Source organism: Acomys russatus, chromosome 24 (genome assembly GCF_903995435.1).
Source record: "Acomys russatus chromosome 24, mAcoRus1.1, whole genome shotgun sequence".
NCBI classification, from domain to species: domain Eukaryota; kingdom Metazoa; phylum Chordata; class Mammalia; order Rodentia; family Muridae; genus Acomys; species Acomys russatus.
Window position 1 is genome coordinate 32,800,868 of NC_067160.1, and position 27,265 is coordinate 32,828,132.

The window sequence follows — 27,265 nt, forward strand, 5'->3', positions numbered from 1 at the left end:
CTCTTGAATGAGAGGAAAAGACATCTGGGACCATATCGTGAAGACCAGTGAGTGTCTTGTTTACAGTTTTTGGACTCTATCGCTCAGCTCAGACAATTTTTGTGACCTCTTAAGGTTTTATGAATTGGGGAGAGACTTACGGAGAACTGTTCTAGCTAAGAGTTGGCCTGAGAGAGGAGGGAAATTGGAGAGCTGGAAGAGCGCTGAGGTGCAAAGAGGGAGGTAAGAAAAACTGCAAAGACTTCCAAAATGAAATTTTAAAAAAGCCAACGACGTCAACTGCTGTCAAGGAGTACTGGGCACAAAAGAGAGGTAAAGCTTACCGTCGTCAGAGCCCAAACCTGGGACTTTTGGTAGTGTGTGAAAGGCCAGAGGTGGGCATGGTTACATATTTGTATTGTGGCTCCAAGCCAAGAAACAACCTCAAACCTAGACACCAGCACGCCAATCCCCTGCGCCGCCCTCCGCCAGCCCTGGGAGCTGCAGAGGCTCTCCAGTCCCCGGAGCCCCGCCTCCGGCCCCGCGCCTGCGCAGTCACCTCGCCCCGCCCCGCTCCTGCCCTCGCTGCCGCCGGAGTGGAGCTTGGGGAGGACGGTGGCCCGCGAGGCTCGAGCAGACAACGCGGCGGCGATGTCCGCGAGCCAGGCGAGCGCCGCGGCGGTAGCGGCGGGGCCTCGCGCGTGGCTGGGCGGCCTGGGCTGCGGCCTCCCCGCGGGTCCCTGGAAGCGGGCGCGCGGCCGGCGTGGGAGCAGAGGCGGAGGCCCCGGTGCGTCCTTCTGCCCCACAGCCTGAGCCCGGGCGGCTGGAGGGCTCCGCTGCCCAGGATGGGAATTCTCTTCACCCGGATCTGGAGGCTGTTCAATCACCAGGGTGAGGCTGGGCCGGGCGGGGAAGGTCCCGACCGGGCGCCTTTGTGTCCCGGGAGCTGGGGAGAGGTTCCTCCCGCCACACACCCATTGCTCCGATTTGATCGCGAGCCTCAAAAGGTGTCCTGCCCCACGCCGGGGCCCGGCGGACGGCCTGGCTTGCCTCGATCCCCGTCGCCTGCCGGCTGTTGTGTTTGGGCCGCACGGAGAGCAGCTGGGGTTCTAGGGTGAGGACTGCGGGCCCTGGTTCTGGTCCTCGTCCTGGCCCTGACGGCGCCACGAGCTCACGGGTTGCAGGATGCGGAAAACTGGAATTAGTGCTGGACTCGTGGTTCGCTTTGGGCAGCTCACTTTTGGGGGGGTGGGGAGACCCGCGGCGCGGAACTGGGATGAGTGTCTCTCCCTTTGCCTTCTTTGCTTTTGTAGCAAAGGTCAAGCCTAAGGTCGTTTTCCCTCTTGGGTTATTAGAGGGGTTTTTTGTTTTGTTTTGTTTTGTTTGACATTCGTTAGCTTTCGGTAACTAGCAGGTTACTGTTTCAAGTTCGCCTAAAAGCAGACATTGCCACGGAATGCAGAGGAGATTTATAAAATAACGTATTACAAAATGAGAGTGTGAAACTGGAGCTAGTATAGTTCTAACATAGTTACTAAAATGAAATGTCATGCTTTAAAAAAAAAAAATCTCTACTTGCAGTTCATTCCTTCTGTCAACAACATACTGTTTTTCTCTTGTGTGAACTGGGAGCATTGTCGCAACCCCACTTTTTCCAGTTAAAACTTAAGGGTAGTACCCACTATTTAGACCTGCTTGCTTCTCCTCCAGGATAGACCTGGCTTTATGGGAAGTGAGCAGACTGGGCCTTGTAATCCCCAGTGGGTTTAACTTTAATAATAATAATAATAATAATAATAATAATAATAATAATAATAATAATAATAATAATAATAAAGTTTAGATAGCGGTACTAAATGAGGTGGAGGACAATAAAGAGGATGTTTCCATCAGCACTGTGTTGGCAGCAGTGTGTGTGTGTGTGTGTGTGTGTGTGTGTGTGTGTGTGTAGGAGGGGTCGTGGTTTCGGTGGCTTCACAATTCTGTGGGTTTAGATGGTCTCACCTAGAACAGGAGCAATTTGTGGGGCCTACGGCTTTTGAAGATTTAATCTCTAGGTTTGAAGTACTAAAGGTTACATTGCTGTAAAACTGGCAGTGCTTATGTGGGCAATATGTATTTAGTTCTATCCTCTGTAATCGTGAACTTAGTGGAGTTGGTAGTGTTTCAGTGATGCTGTGAGGGTTAGAAAAACTGCCTTAAAGGGTCTTAGGTGCTGTCCTCACTTCCTTCTTTGAATCAATGATAAAACCGTCTCTGTAACTTAAAAATTAGAACTTTAATTAGAACTTTCAAATAAACCCAGCTAGTTTTGCAGGTAACAACCGGATTGCATTTGGGATCACTACAAATCTTCTGATCTGCATTTTGTACTACTGTTTGTCAGAACATATTTACTCAGCGTTTGAGAACTAACGAGAGAATTGATAGAGTTCAGTCTCTAGAGCAGTCCCAGCCGATGCAGTGAGGTTGTCTACACGTGATTGGTTCAACCATGCGTTCCTGGCACAGTAGCTTCACGGTATCCGCTGCTCAGTCCACATGCTTGTTGGTGTTTCTGGCCTGCGTTAAGTGGGACACACATGTTAGGTTAGGTGTGCTTTCAATGTTTTGTTTTACAGGAGGCTCAGGACACATTTCTGTATCCTTTTCACAGAGACTTGTAGGAAGAGGCTTTGGGTAATTGCAGAGTTGCTACGTTGATGAACTCAGAGACTTAGAGCAGCTCTGTCTTCCCAAAGAGCCGCCTGCTCGGGTAAAGCAGTGATGGCGAACAAACCGCTTCCTGCTCAACCGAGAAACCCAGAGGTTATATTTAGGTGATGCACGGATGCAGTATTTATTTACATCATTAAAAAAAAAAAAAAATCCAAAGCTGGGGGTGTAGCTTGGTTGGTAGGGTGCTCTCCATTAAACCACCTCCAACTAAGAGATTACAGGGGTTGCAGTGGGGAGTCACCTGTGATCCCATCACTCAGGATGCACATCCTTGGCTACATAGTGAATTCAAGGCCAACCTGGGCTCCTGGGAAACAGGAAGCAGGTTCCAGTGGCTTCTCTCAGACAGTTGGGCGAGGAAACCAGAAAGAAATGTATCGCTGTCTGCCCATCTTTTCTTTTTTCCTTTTTCTCCCCGTTGAGTCGCTTGGTATGTTGTTACTCTTTAGACTTAGGTTTGCCATCGATGGCTGTGTATGTCTGGAAGAGCTCGTTATCAGTGTTTGTTAAGTAGCTTTTAACTCATGTTTAGGTCATCACTTACTCCGGCTCAGTGGTTCTCAACCTGTGGCTCGCAACCCCTAAGACCATCGAAAACACAAACATTTACAATGTGATTCATAGCAGTAGCAAAATTACAGTTATGAAGGAGCAGCGAAAGTAATTTTATAGCTAGGGGGTTAATGGGGGACCTGTGTTACGGGCTTGCAGCATTAGGAAGGCTGAGAACCACTGCTTTGGGTGGGTGCGAATAAGTCAGGGAATAAAACCGACAAATCTCTTTGCCTTTATGAAGCTTTTATTCTAGTCTAAGGCACAGAAAGGAGACTTAGCCTGTCTCTGTGGATAACAACTGGTAGTATTAGTGACTTTTGCAACACCAGGTTCCAGTTGTTTTCCCCCCGGGTTGGTTAATCTGTCTCAGTTCCATTACTCCCCGAAACTTTCTGTTTTACAAATACACATTAGGGCATTATTTATTTAAAGTGCTAGGCCTGGGATTTTATTTTATTTAATGTGTTTAGTTTTTAAATATTTTATTTTTGTAGTGGCCTGGGATTTTAAGCAAGGATCTCAAGCGCCACCGTGTTCTCACCACCATCACCCTAAATACACGCAACACACACACACACACACACCTTTATAAAGATGGTGGGTGGAGGAAGAACCTGCCTGACACCAATGCAGACTGTGCCAGGTTGTGGAGTTTCCCCTCTTGGCAGCCTCATGTCTCTGCTCGTCGGTTGTTTGAAGTTATGAATGAGTGCTGCCAGAGCTGCTCACGCTGCATAGATCTGGTGTTGGGGAAGCCTCCTCTGTTCTTGCCTCTGTTGTTACTCTAAGGGCGTTCAAACATGCAGGAGAGCACAGCGGGAAGGTGACTGACTCACCAAGAAGCTACGGAGCTCATCAGCATCCTGGCTGTTAGCTCCTGGTGCATCCTGTCTGCATTCTCTGTGGTCAGTGGGTGCACACTGAAGCTTACTGGAGGGACACTGCAGGAAGAAATGCCTGTTCTTGGTGACAGTGTGCTTTCCAGACAAGCCATCTGTCGCCCCTTTACCCTTAGTACCTGGCTCTTGCGTGGCATAGTGATTAATTTTATCTTCTTACCAGTCTCTAGTGGTAATCAGTACTAGATATTTTCTTTGTAAACTTTCCAGCCTCAAATTAATGTGTGATTTCTGTCTCCTAATGGGTCTCTGATTTTGCATCTTTAATCAATCCTTGTTCTCCCCCCCCCCAAACTTCCTAAAAGCAAATCTAAAGTTGGAAAAAAATTCATAGTATTTTAAGTAGGTTTATGTTTTTTTGTTTTTTTTGTTTTTGTGCTGGGTCATATCACAGAATTGACATGCCTGCCAGACCTAGACTTGTAAGGCTCAGGGATATAAGATGATGGGTCATGGTATTTTTCTGACTATGTCTGTGATTAATAGAGAGAAGGTCTTTAAATGACAGTTACTTTTTATTTATTTATTTATTTTTAATTTACTGAGTGGTAGAGAGATGCAGACTTAGACAGTGAGTGGACTAGTCAGCTCCTGGGTGTGTCAGAGGACACGTAGGAAGAAGAAGCCGTGGAGGGTAAGTGCTTTATGACAAAAGTGTTGGTGAGTAAGGTAAAGCCGGGATCAGACTTGGAGCCCCAGCGGAGAATAAGAGAGTGGTTTGGGCTCTCCTGCGTGCAGGGGTGCTGTGAGAAAGGTCTTCCAAATGAAGTCACACCGAGGAACACGTGTAATGACTCACACCTGTCGAGAGTTGGAACAGCCAAAGTCCGATCGACGACATTTGTCCTCAATAGCATTACCTCCTAATTTGCTTGCTACTTTGTAGGGTCTGTGGACTATTTGTCTTGAAGCGCATTGTAAGGGTGAAGATTTACATTCTTTCTAGAATGCCATTCCATCTGGTTATGAGTAGGGCAGAGTGGTGAAAGAGTGGAAGGATGTGAGGAGTTGACTTAGTGTCAGAACATGTATGGATGACCTAATCCTGTATCGGGGATAAGCTGCTTGTGACTATTGCATTGCCACCTTTATCTTTTAACCTCTTACACAACTGTGTCTAAATGTCACAGTTCTCATTATGACTCATAAGCTCTAGCTTTGGTTTAAGAAGCTGCCAAAGTGGCCGTTGATAGTTTATTGTAAGCACATTCAGCTCTATTGAAATTGGAGGTCAGTTCAGCTTGTGGGCATGAGGCTGTGAGGGGACAGATTTTCCTCTAGGTTGCACTTCTGCATTTTTGTTTCTGTTTTGTTTTGTTTTGTTTTCCAGCCTGTAGCTCTTTGGAGCTTTTTCTAAAGTTTTCCACCTGTTTGATTTGAGTTTCTTCTTTCTTTCCTTTTTTTTTTTTTTTTTTAAAGAATGCCATGACCACCTTCTGAGTTATATTAGCTTACATTCCCTGAGTTGATAAAATCTCAGAGTGTGCATTTATGTGTTTGGTGGTAGAGTAGGACTTGCTTAGTTTTGTAAAGTGAGAAAAGCAGTGTTTGACAGTGGAGAATGGTGTAGCAAATAGAAAGTCAGTGTACCGACCAGCTGTCTGGACTGTAGTGGGCAGCCAAGAAAGGAATTAGGAGATTTGGATTAAGACACTTACCCTTTGTCACACTCATCCCTTTTCACCTTGTTCCCAATGATGTAATCTCCATTCTCCTGTCTGCTTTATCAGCAAGGGACATAAAAGGATGTGTGGTCGCCAGGACTTCTGATTTGGGAATTCCCATCTCTTTCTTACCTTTTCTGCTCTCCTTCACCCAACCCTAACTTTGGCCTGTTAGCATTCCTCTCACTCCCACTCTTGTAGAATAGAAAATAATGCTTCTCTTTGCCAGCTAAATCCAATACCAGCTGATTGTTTGTTTGTTTGTTTGTTTGTTTGTTTTCCCATTTTGGATAGTCTTACTTGTTAAAAGCTTTCCACCATGCCTCCTGATATAAGTTCTCACACTGTACCATCCATCATATGCTCCCAACCCCCTGGCTCTTTTTTATTTCTAGACAACACTGTCCTTTCTTTAGCTTGTGCCCTGAGAAAATGAAATTCTTGAGATGTGGGCCTCTTCTGCCCTCTGCTTTACCTTAGCATCTGATACTCACAGTGTTTCTGCTCAGTATGCTTGCCTGCTTGTCCTCAGCACGTGACCAGGTGTGACCACCACCTCCTCCCCCGCCAAAAAACAAACAAACAAACAAACAAACTTCCTCGGTTTTTTTTTGGGGGGGGTGTTGTTTGTTTGTTTGTTTTGATGTAGATAATCCTTTCTAGGAGCCAAGAAAAACAGTGATTTTATAATTAGTAAGTTAGTCTTTGAAGATGTGGCTAAAGATCACAAAACAACAAAAAGAAATAAGCAAAGCTTGTGTCCAAGCCAGACAAGGATTGTAATATGAAAGCTATTATTGTAGGAAACCAGGTAGGTTCCTGCCAGTGTCTCCTCCAAATCAGTGTATCTTTAGAAGCTCAATTTAGATGTCATTGGAGACAAGTTTTTTAATGATTCTTTATTACATAAAGGTCATACCTCATTTAACAGTAAGCTCACACTCATTTCCTCTACCCTTTTTTCCCTTGTGACCAAGATGGGGCCCAGAGGACCCTCTTTAAAACTCAGATTCATCTTTAGAGGTTGAAGGGTTCATCACCATTGAGAAAGTTTAACATGATATAGCTTTGGAAGCAAAAATAACAGGAAAGCATCAGAATCTTTTGAGAAGTAATGGCCCTGCTAAAGTACCTGGTCATAACCTCCTCACGTGATTACAGGCTGCGCAAAACCGATCTCATGTTAATCATATGTAGGCACATTGTTTACACACATGCGTGGTTAAGTCATTCTTTATAGTTATTTACCATAGATTATTGTATTTTGTATTGCTTTTGGACTGGTCCTGTTTCTTCTGTAATGTTTAAAGGACACCATTTCTTCCGTTAATGATTATAAATGTGTTTTCTTTCGGAGTACTGGAAGTCTGGCTAAATTTTGTCCTGAAGCTAATCACAAGGGTAGTACACATTGTTAGAACTAAACTGATGTTTTATAAAGGCTCTAGTTTACTTAAAAACTGAGTCTCACGCTGTAACCTTTCCTATGTAAACTATGATAGCCTCCAACTCACCTGCCTCTGCCTCTGGAGTGCTGTGATTAAAGAAGTATGCCACCACACCAAGTCTAAGAAGACTCTAAGTAAAAATCAGTATCCAACTAAGAAATTTTCTTGTAGTTTTAATACCTTTGTAGGTGCTTGTATTAACAGAATTGAAGAAAGCATACATCATCAAATGGGAAATTACATTTGCAGGGAAAAAAGTATAATTAGAAAGATCCATTTATGCTAGCTAGAAACTTACCTAGAAGAAAGGCACCCTAGCTACAGAACTCAGCTATCTGGTCCTGATGCAGACATGGCCCTACTGTGAAATAACATTCATGGTCATGAAGCCTGTAACACCTGCTTGGCTGGAATCCCATGCTGCTTCTCAGGAGTCTTCTAATTTTAATTCAGCCATAAAATATACTTTCACTCTGACAGAATTGGTCATTGTTGCTTTTATTTTATTTTATTTTTTTAATTTAAAATCCATGAGCAGCTGTTAGGTCGGCAGTAGGTGTAGCTTGTAGGTAATAGCCCAGAGTTAGGGAGCTGTACTGTCAGCTAGTTGGGCTTTTTTGTTTTGTTTTGTTTTGTTTTTTGAGAGAGCATCTTACCACGTTGCATGGTCCAGACTAGAACTTGTCATCTTCTTGCCTGTGTCTTTAAATAGTTGGGACCACAGCCATGGGCTGCCATTCCTGTCTTGTCCTTTCTTTTTTTTTTTTTTTTTTTTTTTAATATTTATTTATTATTATGTATTGAGTGTTCTTCCTGCATGTACACCTGTAGGCCAGATCACAACAGATGGTTGTGAACCACCATGTGGTTGCTGGGAATTGAACTCAGGACCTTTGGAACAGCAGGTGGCACTCTTAATCACTGAGCCATCTCTCCAGCCCCAGGCTTGTTGTTTCTTGTGAAACATTTGTCTTTATTGCACTTTGCTGGCGTTCTTCTGTGTTACTCAGTTTTTGTACTCTGGGATAGAAGCAGGAATGAGTTTGTGGACTCAGGAGATATAAATTTGTGTTAACCCACGGAATGAGCTCTTCTGTTTCTCCTTCTTTCTCACACTCTACATAGACCTACCCAAGGGATGCCCAGACTTTCACACATCAGGCTTCAGTAACTTAAGTCATCTGTAGTTGTCGTGACTTCATTTGCAGATACTTGCTGAGCATTTAGACTGCCATAGGCTTAGACGGAGAAACTGCTTCCAGCTGCCTGGAAGGGTGAGAGGTCTAATAGAGCGAGGAGAGGCAAAGAGCGGGAGCCTACAAGCACACTCCTTGCTTGTTGTAGTGTTCTTTGAGTTTTAAGAAGGTTAAAGAGCATTATGTGCTGACTTACAACACAGAAATGGAGGGTAAAGCAAGCACGCGCGCGCGTGTGTGTTCGTTCTAAGTCTCTGTTGTTTTTATTTCAGAGCACAAAGTTATCATTGTTGGGCTGGACAATGCAGGGAAGACTACCATCCTTTACCAGTTGTAAGTATTAACTGCTTAAATTTAGTTACTCTTTCTGTTTTTCTGGTATTTGGTTGATGAAATCAATGAAAAATTATGTAGATCCAAGCAGACTAAGCATAAGCCGGGAGCCAAATTGAAGCAAGCGTTTGTGGTGAGCTAGAAGTTTACATAACTTCAAGCATGCTCATTGTTTTGCATTGATCCTCTTGCTTTTAGGAAATAGGAAAATATTTGTTTATACACTTTGCCAAAATGATCTGTAATATTCTAAAGCCATTATTTATTTTGAGCTCTGTTTATCCTTAGCTGAGTCATTGCACGAGCTCACAGAAACAGGCACTTGGGTATGAAGTAGAGCAGTCGTGCTGACTTGTCCCTTGATGTAAATATTCCTGAGATGAGCTAGCTTCCTCACTAATTTTGTGAACTTTCCCCCTCCTAGTTCCATGAATGAAGTTGTACATACATCCCCTACAATAGGAAGTAATGTGGAAGAGATTGTGGTTAATAATACTCGTTTCCTGATGTGGGATATTGGCGGCCAAGAATCCCTCCGCTCTTCCTGGAACACTTACTATACTAACACAGAGGTAACATTCTTAATGCTTGCACGAGAATTCTGGGACCTTGAGAAGCATTCAGATTTGAATCATTACAATCCTTTAAAAACAGGACAGTATTTTGATATAGTAGAGCCTTCTATTCCTTGTTTCAAATCCTTGACTGCATATGCGTCATTGAGTCTCTGTAGGGAGAATTGGTGGTTGATCCTGTATTTACTTTAAAATGATTTGCACCTCATGATTAATGCTTGCATTTCCTTCTTGCTGTGTATATGTGGCTAAGTGGGAGAAATCCTAGCCAAGTGAAAGGGCTCTTCTGTGGTTTGAATCTTAGCCAGATTTTGCTATGTATTTTCTTTCATGCAGTGCAATTGCACGTAAAGAAATCTTTTGATTATAAAGCATTTTAGACATAATCATGGTTTTATTTATGTGTTGTGTTCCAAGAGAAAATTTCAAACCTGTGACATTTACATTTATTGTCTAGTCCTATAAAATGAAAGGTGGTACTAGTTGCTTTTGTAGTGTCTATTGTGCACATGTGTAGAGACGATACTTAAGTCATTAATGATGCTACCAAGTGTCTCTCATGGCCTGGCCCCAGCGCTCCATTAGCAGCTCATCACTGTATGTATGTTTGGAGGAATAGAATGTATGGCTTATAAAGGTGAATCTTGTGCCCCATATATAATGCTGCAGGTACTGTTGACTAAATTGTGTCAATCTTGAAAAAGATTTATTAAAATGCCATCTGATAGAATGAGCATCACAATAACAAAGTCTTCTTCCAGTAAACTATCAAATGAAATCCTACAGTTGGTAAAAACTGAAGGCTGAAAACCACAATGGTTTATTTAGAAATTATTTCCTAGTCCTAAAAAAAAAGTGTTTTAGTAACAGGTGAGTACAGCAGCCACACATTTAAGGCAATGAGCACCATGAGTACAGTCACCACACATTGACTGTTTCCCTCTGGCCCTTGGTGCTCTTGGGGTTGGGAGTGCAGTTGGGTCTGCTCTGTAAGAACTATCACCTCATCGTTTCTTCAGTGCAGAGCTATGCTTGCAGATAGCAGATGCCCTGGGCACAAGGAAGCACTTCTTTTCAGATGCCAGTTGATACTTCCAAATTGTTAATTCTTTATCACATTGTCCTCATACATATATCCTCTAGGTTTCAAAGGATATTAGTAATACTTGTCTGGGAGCAACTTAAACTTGGAACCTTAAGTGTTTGAGGGTTTGTGTGTGTGTGTGTGTGTGTGTGGTTTTTGTTTGGTTTGGTTTGTTGTTTGAAATAGTAATATGGTGTAAATATGGGGATGTAGGTCCATTAGTATTTATGTAATAATTTTGAAAAGAAAAAGTTCTATTTTGATTAGAGTGTTAGCATCATATTCTCTTCTTTTGCTTCCCCTAAAAATTAGTAAATGTATTTGAGTTTGCAGTGAGTCAGATCCTTAGGCTTTACAGTAGGTATGTTGAGCATCCCTGGTTCTCTTACAGTACAGTAGATTTTAATGTCTTGATATTAGTATCATGTAATTAAGTAAATGCCTTATATGTTTACAGAAACCACATTCTATAAGTCACTAATGATTCTTTGGTAATTATTTTAGTTTGTAATAGTTGTTGTGGACAGCACAGACAGAGAAAGAATTTCTGTAACTAGAGAGGAGCTCTACAAAATGCTAGCCCATGAGGTAAGTCTACTTTTGGTACTAAGTTGGGATGGGCATTCTATCACTGCTGTATAGGCTCTCATAAAGAGTAATTCAGTTTTAAAATTTATTTATCTGTTGGTCATGCCTGCTTGTCACTTATGTTTTGTGATTATGATATTTCTCAAATTTCAAGCTTGTCTGGAAACAGGAGAAAGATTATGTAGACAATCAAAGACTGATTTAGCTTAAAAATCTAATTTAGAGGTTTCACTGGGCAAAAAGAATTTCAACAAGTAGCTTTCATTTTATATTTTGGGCAGATTATTCATACAGAGGATTATTGTTTGACAGGCTCATCAACAGTTCTTGAGTGTTCTTTATCATCAGACTAATATTTAAACTTAGCTGCTCTTAGTTTTTTTTTTTTTTTAACCTTATCCCTTTTACCAAATGAAATATGGCTAGCTTATAATTAGGTTAAGTCTTTCAAAATACTACGAGTCTCAGTATTCAAATTTAAATAAGTTAGGGCCATGGATCTAGCTTACTGGTAAAGTGCTCGCTTGTCTGGCATGCATGAAGTCCAGGCTTTGACTGTCCTGAAACTCACGATGCAGACCAGGCTGGCCTCAAACTCACAGAGATCCACACCTCTGCCTCTGAGTACCTAAGGTGTGGACCACCACACACAGCCAGAGGCTTTGAGTCGCTTTACTGTATTCCCTATTGCACAAAAAGAAATTCCCTCCATAACTTATTGAAGCTTACAAAAGGCAATTTGACAGGCATATTACATTCATTTAAGAAAACAGTAGCAGTGGCCTTGCTTCCTGGGCTTGTGACCTGCCTTGCCATGGGCTTCTGTCTGGTTTACAACACTAGTGAGTTTTGTCCTCTAGATTAGATCTTAAATCCAGTTGTAAAGCAATAGGTTATGACCATAATAGTCATGCCACTGTTGTACGGGTAGGTACATATTTTCTTTGGCATAAGGTACCTCCTAGCGCTATGAAAACTAGCCAGTTAACAAACCTGATATCTCCATAGCTAAAGCATGGGTTGTCTTCAGCAGTATGTACTCTTAACTAGTTCTGGCGTGCAACCAAGAACAGTGGCATACCTGTATAGTTTTTGGGCCTCAGGGCCTCCCTGGCTGACAACTCATTGAGAAGTTGCCCATCTCTGGTTTTTGGACTTTTGCTCAACAACCTTAAGGCTCCTAGAAGTGCCTACTCCATTCACACAGTGTCTTGGTTTCTTTTCCTGTTTGTGTAATAAAAATACTCTTGACAAAAGCAGCTTAAGGGAGAATACTTTGATTTCATCAGTCATGGTGGTGAAGACACAGCAGTAGGCAGGAGCAGGAGCCCAGCTGGTCACATGGCACCCACATTCAAGAAGTAGAGAATAGCAGTGGGAAGTCAAACAGCTTCAAGGCCTACCCTTAGTAACTTAGTTCCTTGAGCAAGGCTTTTTCCCCCTGAAAGTTCTGTCACCTTCCCAAACAATATCACTAGTTGGAAACCATGTGTTCACACATATGAGCCTATGGGGGTCATTACACATTCAAATCACAACATACAAAGTACTTCATTTAAAACTGCACCCTTCACTCTTCTGGGTGCCTTTGCACATCTGCAGAACAAGTGTTAAAACTTTGTAATGAGATCTTTTTACAAAGCATAGGCAGGATTTCTGAAAAACTATCATAGTAAGTACAAGTTGATGACTGAAAGAATACTAAAAAAAGAAACATTAGCAATTGCAATACAGCAGATAAAGATCTCATCATGCTGGTCAGTTTTATTATCAGAAGAAAAATGTTGAGATAGCATATCTATATGGGAGACATTGCCCTTTAGTCCTTCATAATCCAAAAATGTTTACCATGAACCATTCTGCTTCCTTGCCCTGTGTTGTTGTGCTACTTCAAGGCTGCTCCATATTTTTTAACACCAGCAATCTTTTTTTATTAATTTATTCATATTACATCTCGATTGTTAGTCCTTCCCTTGTATCCTCCTATTCCTCCCTCCCTCCCGCTTCCCCCCTACTCCCCTCCCCTATGTCTGTGACTGAGGGAGACCTCCTCCCCCTATATATGCTCTTAGGGTATCAAGTCTCTTCTTGGTAACTTGCTATCCTTCCTCTGAGTGCCGCCAGGCCTCCCCATCCAGGGGACGTGGTCAGAAAAGGGGCACCAGAGTTCGTGTGAGAGTCAGATCTCACTCTCCACTCAACAGTGGGGAATATCCTGTTCGTCGGCTAGGTCTTGATAGGGGTTTGAAGCTTACTGCCTATGTTCTCCTTGGCTGGTGCCTTAGTTTGAGGAGGACCCCAGGACCCAGATCCGCCTGTCATAAAGTTCCTCTTGTAGGTTTCCAGGACCCTGTGGGTCCTACTATTTCCCCATTCTTCCATGCTACTCTCGCCTAAAGTCTCAATAGGATGTCCTCTCTTCTGACCCACTTTCTTGGTAAGTAAAGTTTTTCATGGTACGTATCCCTTGGACTAGTGTCTCAATATAAGTGAGTATATACCGTTAGTCTCTTTTTGTTCTGGGTGAACTCACTCATTATGATAATTTCTAGTTCAATCCATTTGTCCACAAATTTCGGAAATTCCTTGTTTTTAATAGCTGAGTAGTATTCCATAGTATAAATGTACCACAGTTTCTTAATCCATTCTTCTACTGAGGGACACTTAGCCTGTTTCCATGTTCTGGCTCTTATGAATAAAGCAGCTATGAACATGGTTGAGCATATGTTCCTGTTGTGTGGTAGGGCATTTTCTGGGTATATTCCAAGGAGTTGGATAGCTGGGTCTTGAGGAAGCCCTATTCCCATTTTTCTGAGAAAATGCCAGATAGATTTCCAAAGTGGTTGTACTAGTTTGCATTCCCACCAGCAATGAAGGAGTGTTCCTCTCTCTCCACATCCTCGCCAACATACGGTGTCACTTGAGTTTTTGATCTTAGCCATTCTGATGGGTGTAAGATGGAATCTCAGTGTCGTTTTGATTTGCATTTCTCTGATGACTAACAAGGACGAGCATTTCTTTAAGTGTTTCTCAGCCATTTGATATTCCTCTGTTGAGAATTCTCTGTTTAGTTCTGTGCCCCATTTCTCAGTTGGGTTGTTTGGTTTGGTGGTGTTTAATTTCTTGAGTTCTTTATATATTTGGATATTAGACCTTTGTCAGATGAAGGGTTGGTGAAGATCTTTTCCCAGTCTGTACGTACGCTGTTGCTTTGTTCTGCTGACAGTGTCTTCCTGCCTTACAGAAGCTTCTCAGCCTCATGAGGTCCCATTTATTAATTGTTGACATTAAGGCCTGGGCTGTTGGTGTACTGTTCAGGAAGTTGTCTCCTGTGCCTATGTGTTCCAGGCTCTTCCCCACTTTTCCCTCTAACTGAATTAATGTCTTTGGTTTTAAGTTGAGGTCTTTAATCCACTTGGACTTGAGTTTTGTACAATGGTGACATGGTGACAAATAGGGGTCTAATTGCATTTTTCTACATGTAGACATCCAGTTAGACCAGCACCATTTGTTGAAGATGCTATCATTTTTCCATTGAATAGATTTGGCTTCTTTGTCAAAAATCAAGTGAGCAAATGTGTGTGGATTCATCTCTGGGTCTTCGATTCGATCCATCGATCCACCAGCCTATTGCTGTGCCAGTACCATGCTGTTTTAATTACTGTTGCTCTGTAGTACAGCTTGAGATCAGGTATGGAGTTTCCTCCGGAGGATCTTTTATTGTATAGGATTGTTTTTGCTATTCTGGGCTTTTTATTTCTCCATATGACTTTGAGAATTGATCTTTCAATATCTTCAAAATATTTTGTAGGTATTTTGATAGGAATTGTGTTGAATCTGTAAATTGCTTTTGGTAAGATGGCCATTTTTACTATGTTAATTCTCCCAAATCCACGAACAAGGTAGATCCCTCCATCTTCTGATGTCATCTTCAATCTCTTTCTTCAGAGGTTTGAAGTTTTTTTCAAATAAGTCCATCACTTGCTTGGTTAGAGTTACTCCTAGATATTTTATATTGCTTGTGGCTATCGTGAAGGGAGTAGTTTTCCTAATTTCTTCCTCTGCCTGTTTGTCATTTGTATATAGGAAAGCTACTGACTTTTTTGAGTTAATTTTGTATCCTGCCAATTTGCTGAAGGTGTTTATCAGCTGTAGGAGCTCTCTGGTAGAATTTTGGGGGTCACTTATATACACTATCATATCATCTGCAAATAGGGATAATTTGACTTATTCCTTTCCCATTTGGATCCCCACAAAGACCCAACAAAAAAAGAGAATTTCAGACCAATTTCTCTTATGAACATTGATGCAAAAATACTCAATAAAATACTCGCAAAATGAATACAACAGCATATCAAAGACATCATTCACCATGACCAGGTAGGTTTCATTCCAGGCATGCAGGGATCGTTTAACATATGGAAATCCATCAGTGTAATCCACCATATAAACAAACTGAAAGAGAAAAACCACATGATCATCTCCTTAGATGCAGAAAAAGCATTTGACAAAATCCAACACCCATTCATGTTTAAAGTTCTGGAGAGATCAGGAATACAAGGCACTTATCTAAACATAATAAAGGCTATATACAGCAAACCAATAGCCAACATTAAATTAAACGAAGAGATACTCAAGGAAATCACTCTAAAATCGGGGACCAGACAAGGCTGCCCTCTGTCCCCATATCTCTTCAATATAGTTCTTGAAGTTCTAGCCAGAGCAATAAGACGTCAAACACCAGCAATCTTAACAGGACTGGGTTGCACTGCTCGGCTTGGCTCAGGCCCAAGTGGAGAGCAAAGCCGGACTTGCCTGCTATGTCTAGCACTAGAGTCAGCTTCTTGCTTCTGACACACTCTAGGCTATCATTGTGCCATCGCTTTTATATCAGCCAAATCTGGCTGCTGAAAAGATTCCATGCTGGACAGTCTCCATTTCCCGTATGCTTTTATATGTATACCCTGGAGCTGTAATTGTCCACCCCAAGGCAGACTTATCACTTGCCTGTTTTATCCCTTAAGTCTTCCATAAACTGCTGCTTCAGCTTTTAAAGTCTTTTAGAAGCTTAATAGCACAGCATTTAGCTTTCTTTCGGTTTGCTGGGTACTCCAGCTTGACAGAAGTCATATCACATTTGTCTTGGAGTATCTTAGCCAGACCACCTTTGACCTTCTGTCATTCCATCATTTTTCAAATGTGGTCTACATGCCAGTCTCCTTCATTTAGATTCACTGAAGCCCCTCTAACCTCAAAAAATTCATGTTCCACCATAGGGTTCAGCACCAAAACTATTGTAGCAACTGTTGGGGATGATCTGATGTATTTTGATGCTAATTGCTGCTTTCTGTCTGTGACCCACCTTTTGCCTAATAGAAAGCCCTCCCACCTGGACAGGGTAGAGGAGATAGGTGGGGCTAGGAGAGGAAGAACTTGTGGAAAGAAAAAAGGACAGCCAGGAGGAGAAAAGGGAGAGACCTGAAGGGAAGAGAGGAAGGCTGCCATGGGTTAGCTGGAGGAGAAGCACATGGCCAGCGTGGATGGAGAATCCGGTCCAGATGAAGAACATTGACAAGTGTTTGGGATTATGGATAAAAAGTAACTTGATAGAAGTTATCAGAAACAGATGACATGGGATTGAGACAAGGATCCCCACTATGGGAGGTAGTTTGGCGGATTGATATCTACCCTGCCCCAGGTTAACTCAGGCTATTTTTTCAAAAATTTATTTATTTATGTATTTTACATACATGAGTGCTGTGTCTTCATGAATACCATTACAGATGGTTGGGAGCCACCATGTGGTTGCTGGGAACTGAACTCAGGACCTCTGTCTGGGAAAGCAGCTAGTGCTCTTAACCACTGAGCCATCTGTAACAAGTGTCTATTTCTTAATTGATTGCTAGCCAGACCTACAAGTAATACAGATAATACATGTAATTTTAAAAACAACCAACGTTCACACAATGACTTTATTGACTTACAGGAATATGGGTAAGGGGTTACTTAGAGGAACATGGCTGACACAAAAGCAGTTTACTCAAAAGCCCATGCTATGCAGGTTGACTTCCTTATGAAAGCAGCATTGCAGCAAAGCTGTTTGTAACTTAATAAACAGTTCTGATGACCCAGAGAATTTCTTTTCTGCAGTAGTTCTTTATAGCCTTGGGGAAGAAGTCTTGTGTGTCTTGTAAGTTTCTGGAGCTTCCTGAGTCTTATGAGTTGTTTACTTTCTGAGCTTTAAAATGTCTCCTTCCAGGATACAATGTTCCACTTGGAAGGAAATTGCTATATAACACCTGTGTAGAGAATATTTTTTATTTCAGTGGAATTTAATAAAACCTAATGAGTTTGTATGTTACTCTTGATTTGATGATTTCTTTTGGGTTTTGCTTTACAGATTTTATTGTTTTAAAGATTTTGTTGTTCCAGGTAAACTGTCAAAAGTTTAAGAAACCTAATAAAAAGTGGATTTTGTAAATTAAGAATACATGGTTTTCCTTTAGTGATTGTTGTGATTTCAATGAGCCCCCGCCCCCCAACTCATAGGGCATGGCACCTTTAGGTGGTATGGCCTTGCTGGAGAAAGTGTGTCACTGGGGGTGAACTTTGCTTCAAATGTTCAAGCCCAGCCCAATATCACTCTCTCTTCCTGCTGGCTGAGGATCTGAATGTAGAATTCTTAAGCTAATTCTCCACTGTCTCCCATGATGATAATGAACTAAACCTCTGAACTGTAAGCCAGCCCCCATTAAATGCTTTCCTTTATCAGAACTGCTATGGTCATGGTGTCTTTTCACAGCGATAAATACCCTAACTGAGACCGTGGTCATGCTACAGTATGCGTTCTTTCAAGTTTGGGGCTCAAATTCTGGCATCCATGTCAAATCTTTTGGGTTTTAAAAAAATATATCCTGCCATTCATAGTTTATTCACTTACCAAATTCTAGTTTGGGAAATAAGAAATAAGCCATAAAAAAGGCAGAAAATGATTTTTTTTTTCTTTTCAACTGTATTTTATAAAAGAAATGAAAGCATTCTTCACTTTATTTCAGAGTAAAGTTTGATAGAGACTTTAAAAGGAAAAACACATATACAGTGGCGCGCACGCGCGTGTGTGTGTGTGTGTGTGTGTGTGTACGTGTACACATACATAATACTTTTACCAGGACATTTCCCTGTTTGATTGATCACTAATTGGCCAGTTTATAGCAGGCTCAGTGTTTGAAGTAGAGCTTTTGAGCCTTTCTGCCTGGGACCCTAACCTGCCTGCTTCCCTTCTTCCCTTTGTCAGTTACACAGAGGCCCAGGAACTTTAGGAGACTAACTAGCTTTTAAAGAGCCAGGATTTGAATATAACAAATACTTTTGACTGCCTTTTGTTATAAGCGCAAACATTCTTATTTAGACTCACTGCTGGGAGAAGATAAAAAAGGGGGAAAGGAAGTACAAGGCTGGCTGGGAAGTGAAAGGAAGCTGAGTGGGGAGGTGGGGAAAAGCATTAAAGATGGTGATGGAAGCCCAGCAGGCTCCCTGATGCCTGGGGCAGAGTCAGCAGGCAGAGCTCTGCAGAGTGACAGCTGGGTGAAAGATTGAGAGCACGTGGAAGAGAAACCCAGTTAGGAGTGGCGGCACACAGCCCTGCTCCCCTCCTCTCCCTTTAAACAGGGTTAGTCTGTGGAGCCCTGGCACTCCAGGTTCTCATTCTGCAGACTAGGCTGGCCGCGAACCCAGAGACCCTCTTACCCGTGCCTGCCAAGTGCTGGGATGAAAGACGAATACCCCCGCTGCCTGCCAGCAACACAGTCTTAAATATTGGTAATGACTCTTCAGTGCGTCCCAAAACATGAAACTACAAATTATTGTTAAAGCTTCTAAAGGCTTTATTTTATAAGAGGCATTAAACTTTAAATATGTTTAATTGAAAAATAGTTTCAGACACCAAAATCTAAAATTTTCTTCAGAATGACTCAAATTCTAGAAGTTGTCTTCACACATGAAGCTTTGTGAAACAAAGTGACAGTGTTGGCGTCTGACAGATGAGCACATGCCCACATTTGCTGCTAATTGCTTGCCTAAACTTTTCTTTTTCTGTGCCGCCTTTCAAGTGCTCTGTCACTGAGCTATGTCCCCAGTGTTTGTGTTGGTCAGGATCTCCTGAAGCAGCTACCCAGGCTAGCCATGGACATGTAGTCAACGTGCCTCAGCTTCCCAAGTAGTTGTGAGATGACGCCTGTACCACCAGGCCTGATAGTTTACACCCTGGAGATCACAGCAGACAACATTCAAATTAGCTTGTGAATAAAGGGTTACCATTGTTTACCCTAAATTTTGATAGTTTGTAAGTTTAATTTAATAAATAGCTTTTAGTCCAGTATGCTTTCTGTTATTGTCATATATTTTGTTTGGTCTTGAGATTATCTAATAAAAAGCAGATTCTCTATCTATCCTTCTAAATATTTAAAAAGGTAAAATACCGGTTTTATGGTTGTTTTTATTGTTTTAAGGAATCAAGAATTCCATTGGTGCCAGTCTGATATAGATAAGATTCTCTCTCCTTGAGAACTCCAAAGACAGTGCATCTTTTGAAATCTAGAAAAGAAATTACAGTTTTACTTTAGAGACCCGTTCTATTTATTTTATTGTTGTGTAAGTGTGTGTGTGTGTGTGTTCACGTGCTGTTGAGGCCTGACTGATGGTGGGTATCTTCCTAGAGGCGTCTCCACCTTATGTAGAGGCAGTCACTAGCAGAAGTTGGAGCTCTCTGTTTCAGCATGCCTGGCTTTTGTACCTCACTCTGGGGAGTCCCTGTCTCCGCCTTTGTTATAGGCAGGCCATCGTGTGTATTGCTTTTACTGAGTTCTGGGGCTTTGAACCCTGATCCTCAGGGTCTTTTACTGCAGAGCCATCTCTCTAGGATAAGACCAGTAATAACAGCTAATTTTTAATAGTTCCAGTTTAGGACTTCTCTAAATTCTATTACTAAGAAAGACAAGTTTATTGGAGGTTTTTGCTCTAGTTTTTTCTTTTCTTTTCTTTTCTTTTTTTTTTTTTTTTTTTTTTGAGGCAGAGTTTTTCTGTGTACCCTTGGCTGTCCTAGACTTGCTTTGTAGACCAGGCTGGCCTTGAACTCAGCGATCCGCCTGCCTCTGCCTCCCAAAGTGGTGGGATTACAGGTGTGCACCACCACGCCCAGCAAGAATGGCAAGTTTAAATTACTTATAAATGGTATAGAATATGCTTCATAACATGAGCCAAATATTTATATCAGACTTTTATATTTTGAGCATGCCATCATTAACAATCCTGGCCTATACAAAAGAATTCAAATATACTAGCAAGAGATATAAAAACCTCTAAATTATAAGGTAGAAATTCAATCCCATGGAAAATCTATCTACTTACTAACTCAGCCACATACCACCTTTCAATAATAGTCCATTTTCATATAGGACAAACTAAAAATATATATGTATATCTTTAATAATTGCTGTGTATGTTTAATTCATGATCTAGTTCTTCAGTTTTCATTTTACTTTTAGAGTTTTGTTTGTTTGTTTGTTTTGTTTTTTGGACCAGACTATATTTGAAACTAATTAAATATGAAGTCTTAAAAGTGTTAACCATCTACCTGTGTTGTTGTCTATTCTAACGTAATCAGTGCCTGCAGAGGGCACTGTAACTAAGTCATTCTTGATTGTGCATACAACACTCCCCAAAACTCTTAACCAAAAGGGAAACTTATGTTCTTATACCAGAAAGAATCAAGTTCCCAAAGGGAACAAGAGTAAGCTATGTGGAGAGCTATCAGTTTGTGACCACTGAAGATGGTATCTTTAAGCACATTAACATCATTAATGCTGAAATGCCCTTTTTAAATGGGTATAAGCCTTTTATCCCAGCACAGGATAGGAGAGGCGGGTGAATCTCTTTAAGTTCCCGGCCAGTCAAGGCTAAGTAGTGAGAACTTATCTCGAAGAATAAACCCCCAAAAACAAAAACAAACAAACAGAAAAACCCAAAAAACAAACAAAAAACCAGATCTGGGAGAAGAAAGATGGCATTCAACATAGTTGTGTAGACTCAAAAACCGAAAAGCTTAGTTTAGGTTTTCCAGTGTCTCTTTGGGTAAAGACAGAATTATGGAAATTTAATTCACTAATTCGGTTGCACTTTTTGTGGTTCCTTTGCCTGGTATTTGAAAACTTAAAGGAATAGACAGTTTTACTCATGATTATACACAAACACAGATGCAGTGTTTCCAAAGTGAGATTTTAGCCCTATATGGGATGAAGTGGATTAATTTATTTCTTGTGTGCCTGGTTGCTACCAACTTCACACGTTGTTGCAGTGTGGTCATTTTCTGAGGAGTTCAGTTCTCTTGTGGAATTCAGGTTTGCTTAGGAGATTAGAAGGAAAGAGATGAATGATACATACAGAAAAACAGTTGGAACATAGTTGAGATAAGACTGTCCCAAAATGCCCAGTGAGTAGAGAGCATGCTACTTGAGGTATATTTAAGCTGTGAGTGGTGGCACACTCTTGAAATTCTAGCACTCCAGAGTTCAAAGGAGGAAGATAATGAGTTCAAGATCAGCCTTGGCTGCATAGCAAGACCTCAAAACACATGGACAATTTGCATGTACTATAGCATAGTAGCTAATGTTAGTAGGGCAGAAAGTGTAGTTTTTGTACAGTAATAGTAGAGGATGACTATCAGTAGCCATTAAAGTTGTGGGTGTTTGTTGTCTTTTAATTGGTAGAGTAGATATTTCTTATGCCTGAAAATATGATTAAGTATAAGCACTTGGGGCCATAAAGCATATCATTTAAGACTAAACAGTCAGTGCTGAGTTTCTTCCAGATAGCTCCGTTGGTAAAGTGCTGCTCAAACATGTGGATCTGAGTCTGGTCCCCAGCACACACAGCAGCATACAGCTGTAATTCCAGTCGTAGGCACGGGGAGACAGGACTCCCAGTCTAAACAAATCAGTGGGCTCCATGTTCAGTGAGAGAGCCTGTTTCTAAAAATGAGGCATTCAACACTGACGTCTTGTCTCCGCACATATCTGCATATACAGTGCATAAACTACACCCCCCTGCACACAACTGAGAAGTAGGTAAATCCATACAAGGATTTATTTAAAATATAGTCAGTGTTTATTTTTGTCAGTCTATGAGATGTAAGGTAGAATTGTAAAGACTGTTTGAATTCTATGCTGGTGGGGGCACCTGTGAGAATAAAAAGACATTAATGAAAAATAGTCTAGTCTACTAAAATTATGAAAACTAGCTAAGTTTAAAATATACGGGGAAATGTACTAGCCTTTAAAGTTGCATTTGCTTTTACAGGACCTGAGGAAAGCTGGGCTGCTGATTTTTGCTAATAAACAAGATGTTAAGGAATGCATGACAGTAGCAGAGATCTCCCAGTTTTTGAAGCTGACGTCTATAAAAGACCACCAGTGGCATATCCAGGCGTGCTGCGCTCTTACTGGCGAGGGGTAAGGCACCGTCCCATACATTTGGCTCAAACACCTTATGTCCTCAGATTGATAAATGTGCTAGGCAGTCATGACTCAGTCAGAGGCTTTGGGTGAATATGTAATAAGATATCAATACAGATATACATACATGAACTAACATGATGGAAGCGTGTAGGTTCTACACTTGCTACAGCAGCTTAGAGAAGTGAGAGTGTCACTGAGAGCTGGAAAAGTCAGAAAATATTTTTTTTTAACCTTTTAAAAGTATTACGTGTGTAGGTGTGTTGCCCGAGTAAATGTCGGCACCATTTGCATGCTGTGCCCATGGAGGCCAGAAGATGGTATTGGATCTCCTAGGACTGGAGTTATAAACAGTTGTAATCCATCTTTGGGGTGCTGGGGATTGAACCTGGGTTCCCTGCAAGAGCAGCCAGTGCTCTAGCTGCTGAGTCGTCTCTCTAGTCCCCAGAAAACACGTTTGATAATGCACCTGGGACCCAGGAACTAAGGTGTCCAGAGCACGTCCTCCCTAGATGCTGTCCATGCAGTCACGGTCCTACTCCTCACAGCAGCTTTACAGGCTAGTGCACATCTTATGCTTAGCAAAGCAGAAATAGAAGAGGATTTATATGTACAACTAGCGGATATCTCCACCAGAGCCAGTAATGTTGTCCGATAGAAATTATGCTATAAAAACAAAACAAAACAAACTTGCTCGAGGCTGAGGGTGAAGCTTGTTGGTACAGTGTTTATCTATAAGTTCCAGACCATGGGTTGAGGGGACTGGAGTAAAAGTGGAACATCCTTGCTTTTGGAGTCAAGGGTATTAGAAGACAGTGTAGTTTGCCCAGATCCTGTGCCCAGAGCTGCAGTTATTTAAGAAGGAAGTAGTAGTGAGCTTTGCCAAGTGTCTGGTCAAGGACTGGGAAGATGAAAAATGTACTGTTGAGTTGTTGAGTTTAACAGTGAATGAGTGGAGTCAGTCTGTTACTGGAAAAGTGGGCAGAAGGAAGTCAGTGGTAGTTTAAAGAGGAAATAGATTTTTAGGATAGTGACTGTAAAGTCCTTTTTAAAAGTGGCTTATTTGTTTTACGTGTATGTGTCTGGGTGTGTATATGAGCACCATGTCCATGCAGGAACCCATAGAGGTCAGAAGAGGACATTGGAGCCCTGGAACTTGTGTTACAGACTATTGTAAGCCATCACGTGTGTAGGGAACCAAACCTAGGTCCTCGCATGAGTAGTGGAAGTTCCTAACTGTTGAGGTGTCTCTTTACCCCAGCTGTAAACTCTTGAGTGTAGCACGAAAGGAAAGATGAAACAGAGGAAGTTGGAAAAGCTAAAAAGAAGATTAATTTCTTGCTTCTTTTCAAAGGGATGGAAAGCTCTATCTATTCAAAAGCAGTAGAAAGAAACTTGAGATTCTAAAAAGAGGTCTTGAGTTCAGGACTGAGGTTCTTGGTATAGTCAACAGGGCAAGAAACCTATACTCAGGTAAAGTGACAAGAATTCTTCCTGTTTGAAAACCATAATGGTGGGTGAGTAAACATGAGGCGTTCAAATGACATCACTGTGAAATAGACCAAAATCTTGGTTTTCCCTTGGGTGTCATTTTGATTCAGTTGATTGAAGACTGTGGACTATGGAACATGGCCTCCTGTGACCCCACTTCTACCATTTGCTAACCTTGTTAGGCCTGGATTTTTTTGTGCATGAGAAGGATTATGACCTGACTGCCAGGAAGATTAAAATAATGGCTGTTAAATACTTAGTACAGTTTGTAGTTTATTAGTAGTTGACAGTTTGAAGTCATTGTGTTCTGTCAGTTTAAAAGTAGGAGTCTTAATTATGGAGAGAAGTAGCCACTCCCAAAAACTATTTCTTTGTTTTATTGATATCTGTTGGTGTATTGTTTTATATTGCTACACTTATACTTGATCCAAAAATATAAGTTTAAAAAATAAAATAGAGGCTGTAGAGGAATTCAGTGGCTAAGAGCATGCTGCTCTTGCAGAGGACCAGGGTTCCCAGCATCCATGTCAGGTGCCTCATACTGCCTCTCACTCCAGCAGGGGATGTTATATCCCCTTTTTGCTTCTGTGGGCACCTGTTTTTGTAGCCTAGTGACGGTGTGTCTTTGTGGCCTAGTGACGGTGTGTCTTTGTGGCCTAGTGATGGTGTGTCTTTGTGGCCTAGTGACGGTGTCATTGATTGCTGCTGCTCTCAGGTTTTGTTCTTCCAATTAATGAAAACTACTCTCTACTAGTGTGTAGCCTCTAGCTTCCTAGTTCATAATTGAATCACATGATTTTTGTTGTTCTCGTAGGTTATGCCAAGGACTTGAATGGATGATGTCACGGCTGAAGATCAGATGATCTCTACTGACCTCTTCTCATGGACGCTGTATGAACAAAGTGCTGGACTTTACCTGAAAGCTGCAAAAAATGGTTTAGATATATTTATAATAAACTGATTTAAGAATTTTCTATAAGAAGAAAAATTAAGACCACTTATTTGAAAACAAAGATGAAATGTCACCACCCGGTTTGCTTTCTCATTCCTTCCAAAGCTGTGACGGACATTTTCTCATGATGGTTCCTCTCAGGACATGAGATAGCTGTGGCGCGCACAGAGGGAGAGGAAGACATTTGAACTTTAGAGCTTTATTGTCAGCGTGACTCGCCCACCCCACCCCAAGTTAAGTGTTCCCTTCTTATTACATTGAATCAAATACAAATCAGCACAGATACTGTTTGCAGTTTTTAAAAATGTAATATTATGGAAAGTATTTTGCTTACAGTTGAATATGTATTATGTATATACCTCAAGTTCAGGTTAATGGCTTTGATTTGTGTTCTAAAGAAAAGCAAATAACACAAATTAAAAGTAACCTTAGTTATTCTCCTAATGACATTGTGTACCAACATTGGTCTTAAGTGTCATTGTTTAGTTTATCCCTCTATTCTCTGCATTGTCCTAACAAGCCAACACTGACCCAGAGTCATTGAGCTGCTCCTAAAAATGAAACAGGAAAAAGCTTGACGTTCTATACCTATTTTTGTTGCTCAGTAACACAGATGGAAAACTGTAGCACAAGTGAGTAGAGTGTCTGCTAGACTCCCGCCTGATAGGATGGGCAGAATCACACGGTTAGCATTGTCAGGCTTTCCCTTCTGTTAGTCCTTATGCCAGCTCAGCTACTAGTCTGTCGCTCATAAAATGTGACTAAGCCTATCAGTTAATTTTTAATTGAAAATCATGGTGTGAAATATATCTATCCAAAAAAGTAACATTCTATAAATGGTAGTAATTTAGCTGCAGCCTTTTTAGGTATTAAATTATATGACAAACAGTTAAAATGAATTTGAGAGTAAACATAAGGTATAGTTTTCAACAAACTGATCATTTCTCAATTTGCAGATTTTTGTCTCTAGGTTTTCTTACATCTTCTTCCACTACATAAAATGCCTGATTAATAGTTAAGAAACTCAAATATTCTGAATGCTTTCAAGAATTTGATTGAGAGTTTGACATGTTAAATTATTTGTACTAGAAGTAAATTTGCCCCAAAATACCTTTGCATTTGTTAATTTTTAAAAATTTACGTAAAAGTTGAGGTATTTCTGTCAAAACTATAAACAAAATTATCCTGTGGTTTAACATATTCTGGGTGACTCTGTATACTTTTTTTTTTTTTTTTTTTTTTTTTTTTTGCCTTGAAAATTTGAAGGTTAATTAAGACTGTCAAGATTTAGGATATTCAAGAAAAGATTTAACTAGTTTTGGTGTTGCGCTTTAAAATTTCGTAAAGATTTTGGTAAGAAATAGAAGTTTACATTATAAGCATTGATGAATCTTTGAAAAATCTTTCAGTAAAATGTAAGACACTTATGTCTAAGCCTATCAGGTGCAGTGGGTATTAACATGGAATCCTTTGTGTTTGGGATTGTGCTATTCGACTCCCAGTGCACTCTGAGCAGTGAGTGTTTGCTCACCTGCTCTAAGAAAACCAGCCCTCAGTCACTAGGCTTTGCAGTGCTAAGTCCTGTTCATAGGTTCTCGTACTTTTTCAAATCATGCATAGAAATTGTCTTTTATATATTAAAGAATCCCCTTAAAGACTCAAATCTACTTTGCAGTTTTGCCAGACACAGTCTTTAAAGTAGGGTCCCCACCCCATCTACAGTTTTTTAGCTTTTTATTTTTTAATTTGAATAGTTATGTGCATAGTGCTCGATCACTGTTACATCAGTTCAGCACATTCTGGTGTTCCCAAGATACTGGCTGAAATTATTCTTAATTGGATGTTTAAAGCATTACTCCATTGTTAAGGTTGGCTTGTCTAGTCAGGTACTGACATGACATAAGAAAACATGAAACTGACAAAATAGGGAAGTTTTTTGTTTGTTTGTTTGTTTGTTTGTTTGTTTAACCCTTTTAGGCTAAGCATCAAAAAAATAATATGCCTGTGCACTTGTACATAAAAAATTATGACTGCATAAAAAGATTTAATATATGAAAATATCAAAACTGTCATAACAGTATTCAGTTCAAATGAGGTGGAGCACCTTCTGACGTCATGCTGGCAGTTTACATGTTGTGGGGCAAAACTCAGCAAGTCCTGTGTTTTCAGATGTTAGTGTGCGACTTCTGGGTATAAACCAACATCTCATCCTCACTGTGCTTAGCTTTGAGAAGAACAAAGATTTATACCTCTGTGCATGTAGATAGATTGACGTG

The 27,265-nt window shown here is 41.0% G+C and overlaps 1 protein-coding gene across 1 annotated transcript; it reads left to right on the forward strand.

Annotated features, from left to right (window-relative positions):
* Window positions 1–687: 687 nt before the first annotated feature.
* Window positions 688–25,437, forward strand: Arl5a (ADP ribosylation factor like GTPase 5A). The gene is made up of 6 exons (XM_051166264.1): window positions 688–870; window positions 8,732–8,792; window positions 9,217–9,364; window positions 10,956–11,039; window positions 22,392–22,543; window positions 24,852–25,437. The coding sequence occupies exons 1-6, from the start codon at window positions 825–827 to the stop codon at window positions 24,898–24,900; spliced, it is 540 nt and encodes a 179-aa protein (XP_051022221.1). The 5' UTR covers window positions 688–824; the 3' UTR covers window positions 24,901–25,437.
* Window positions 25,438–27,265: the final 1,828 nt, after the last annotated feature.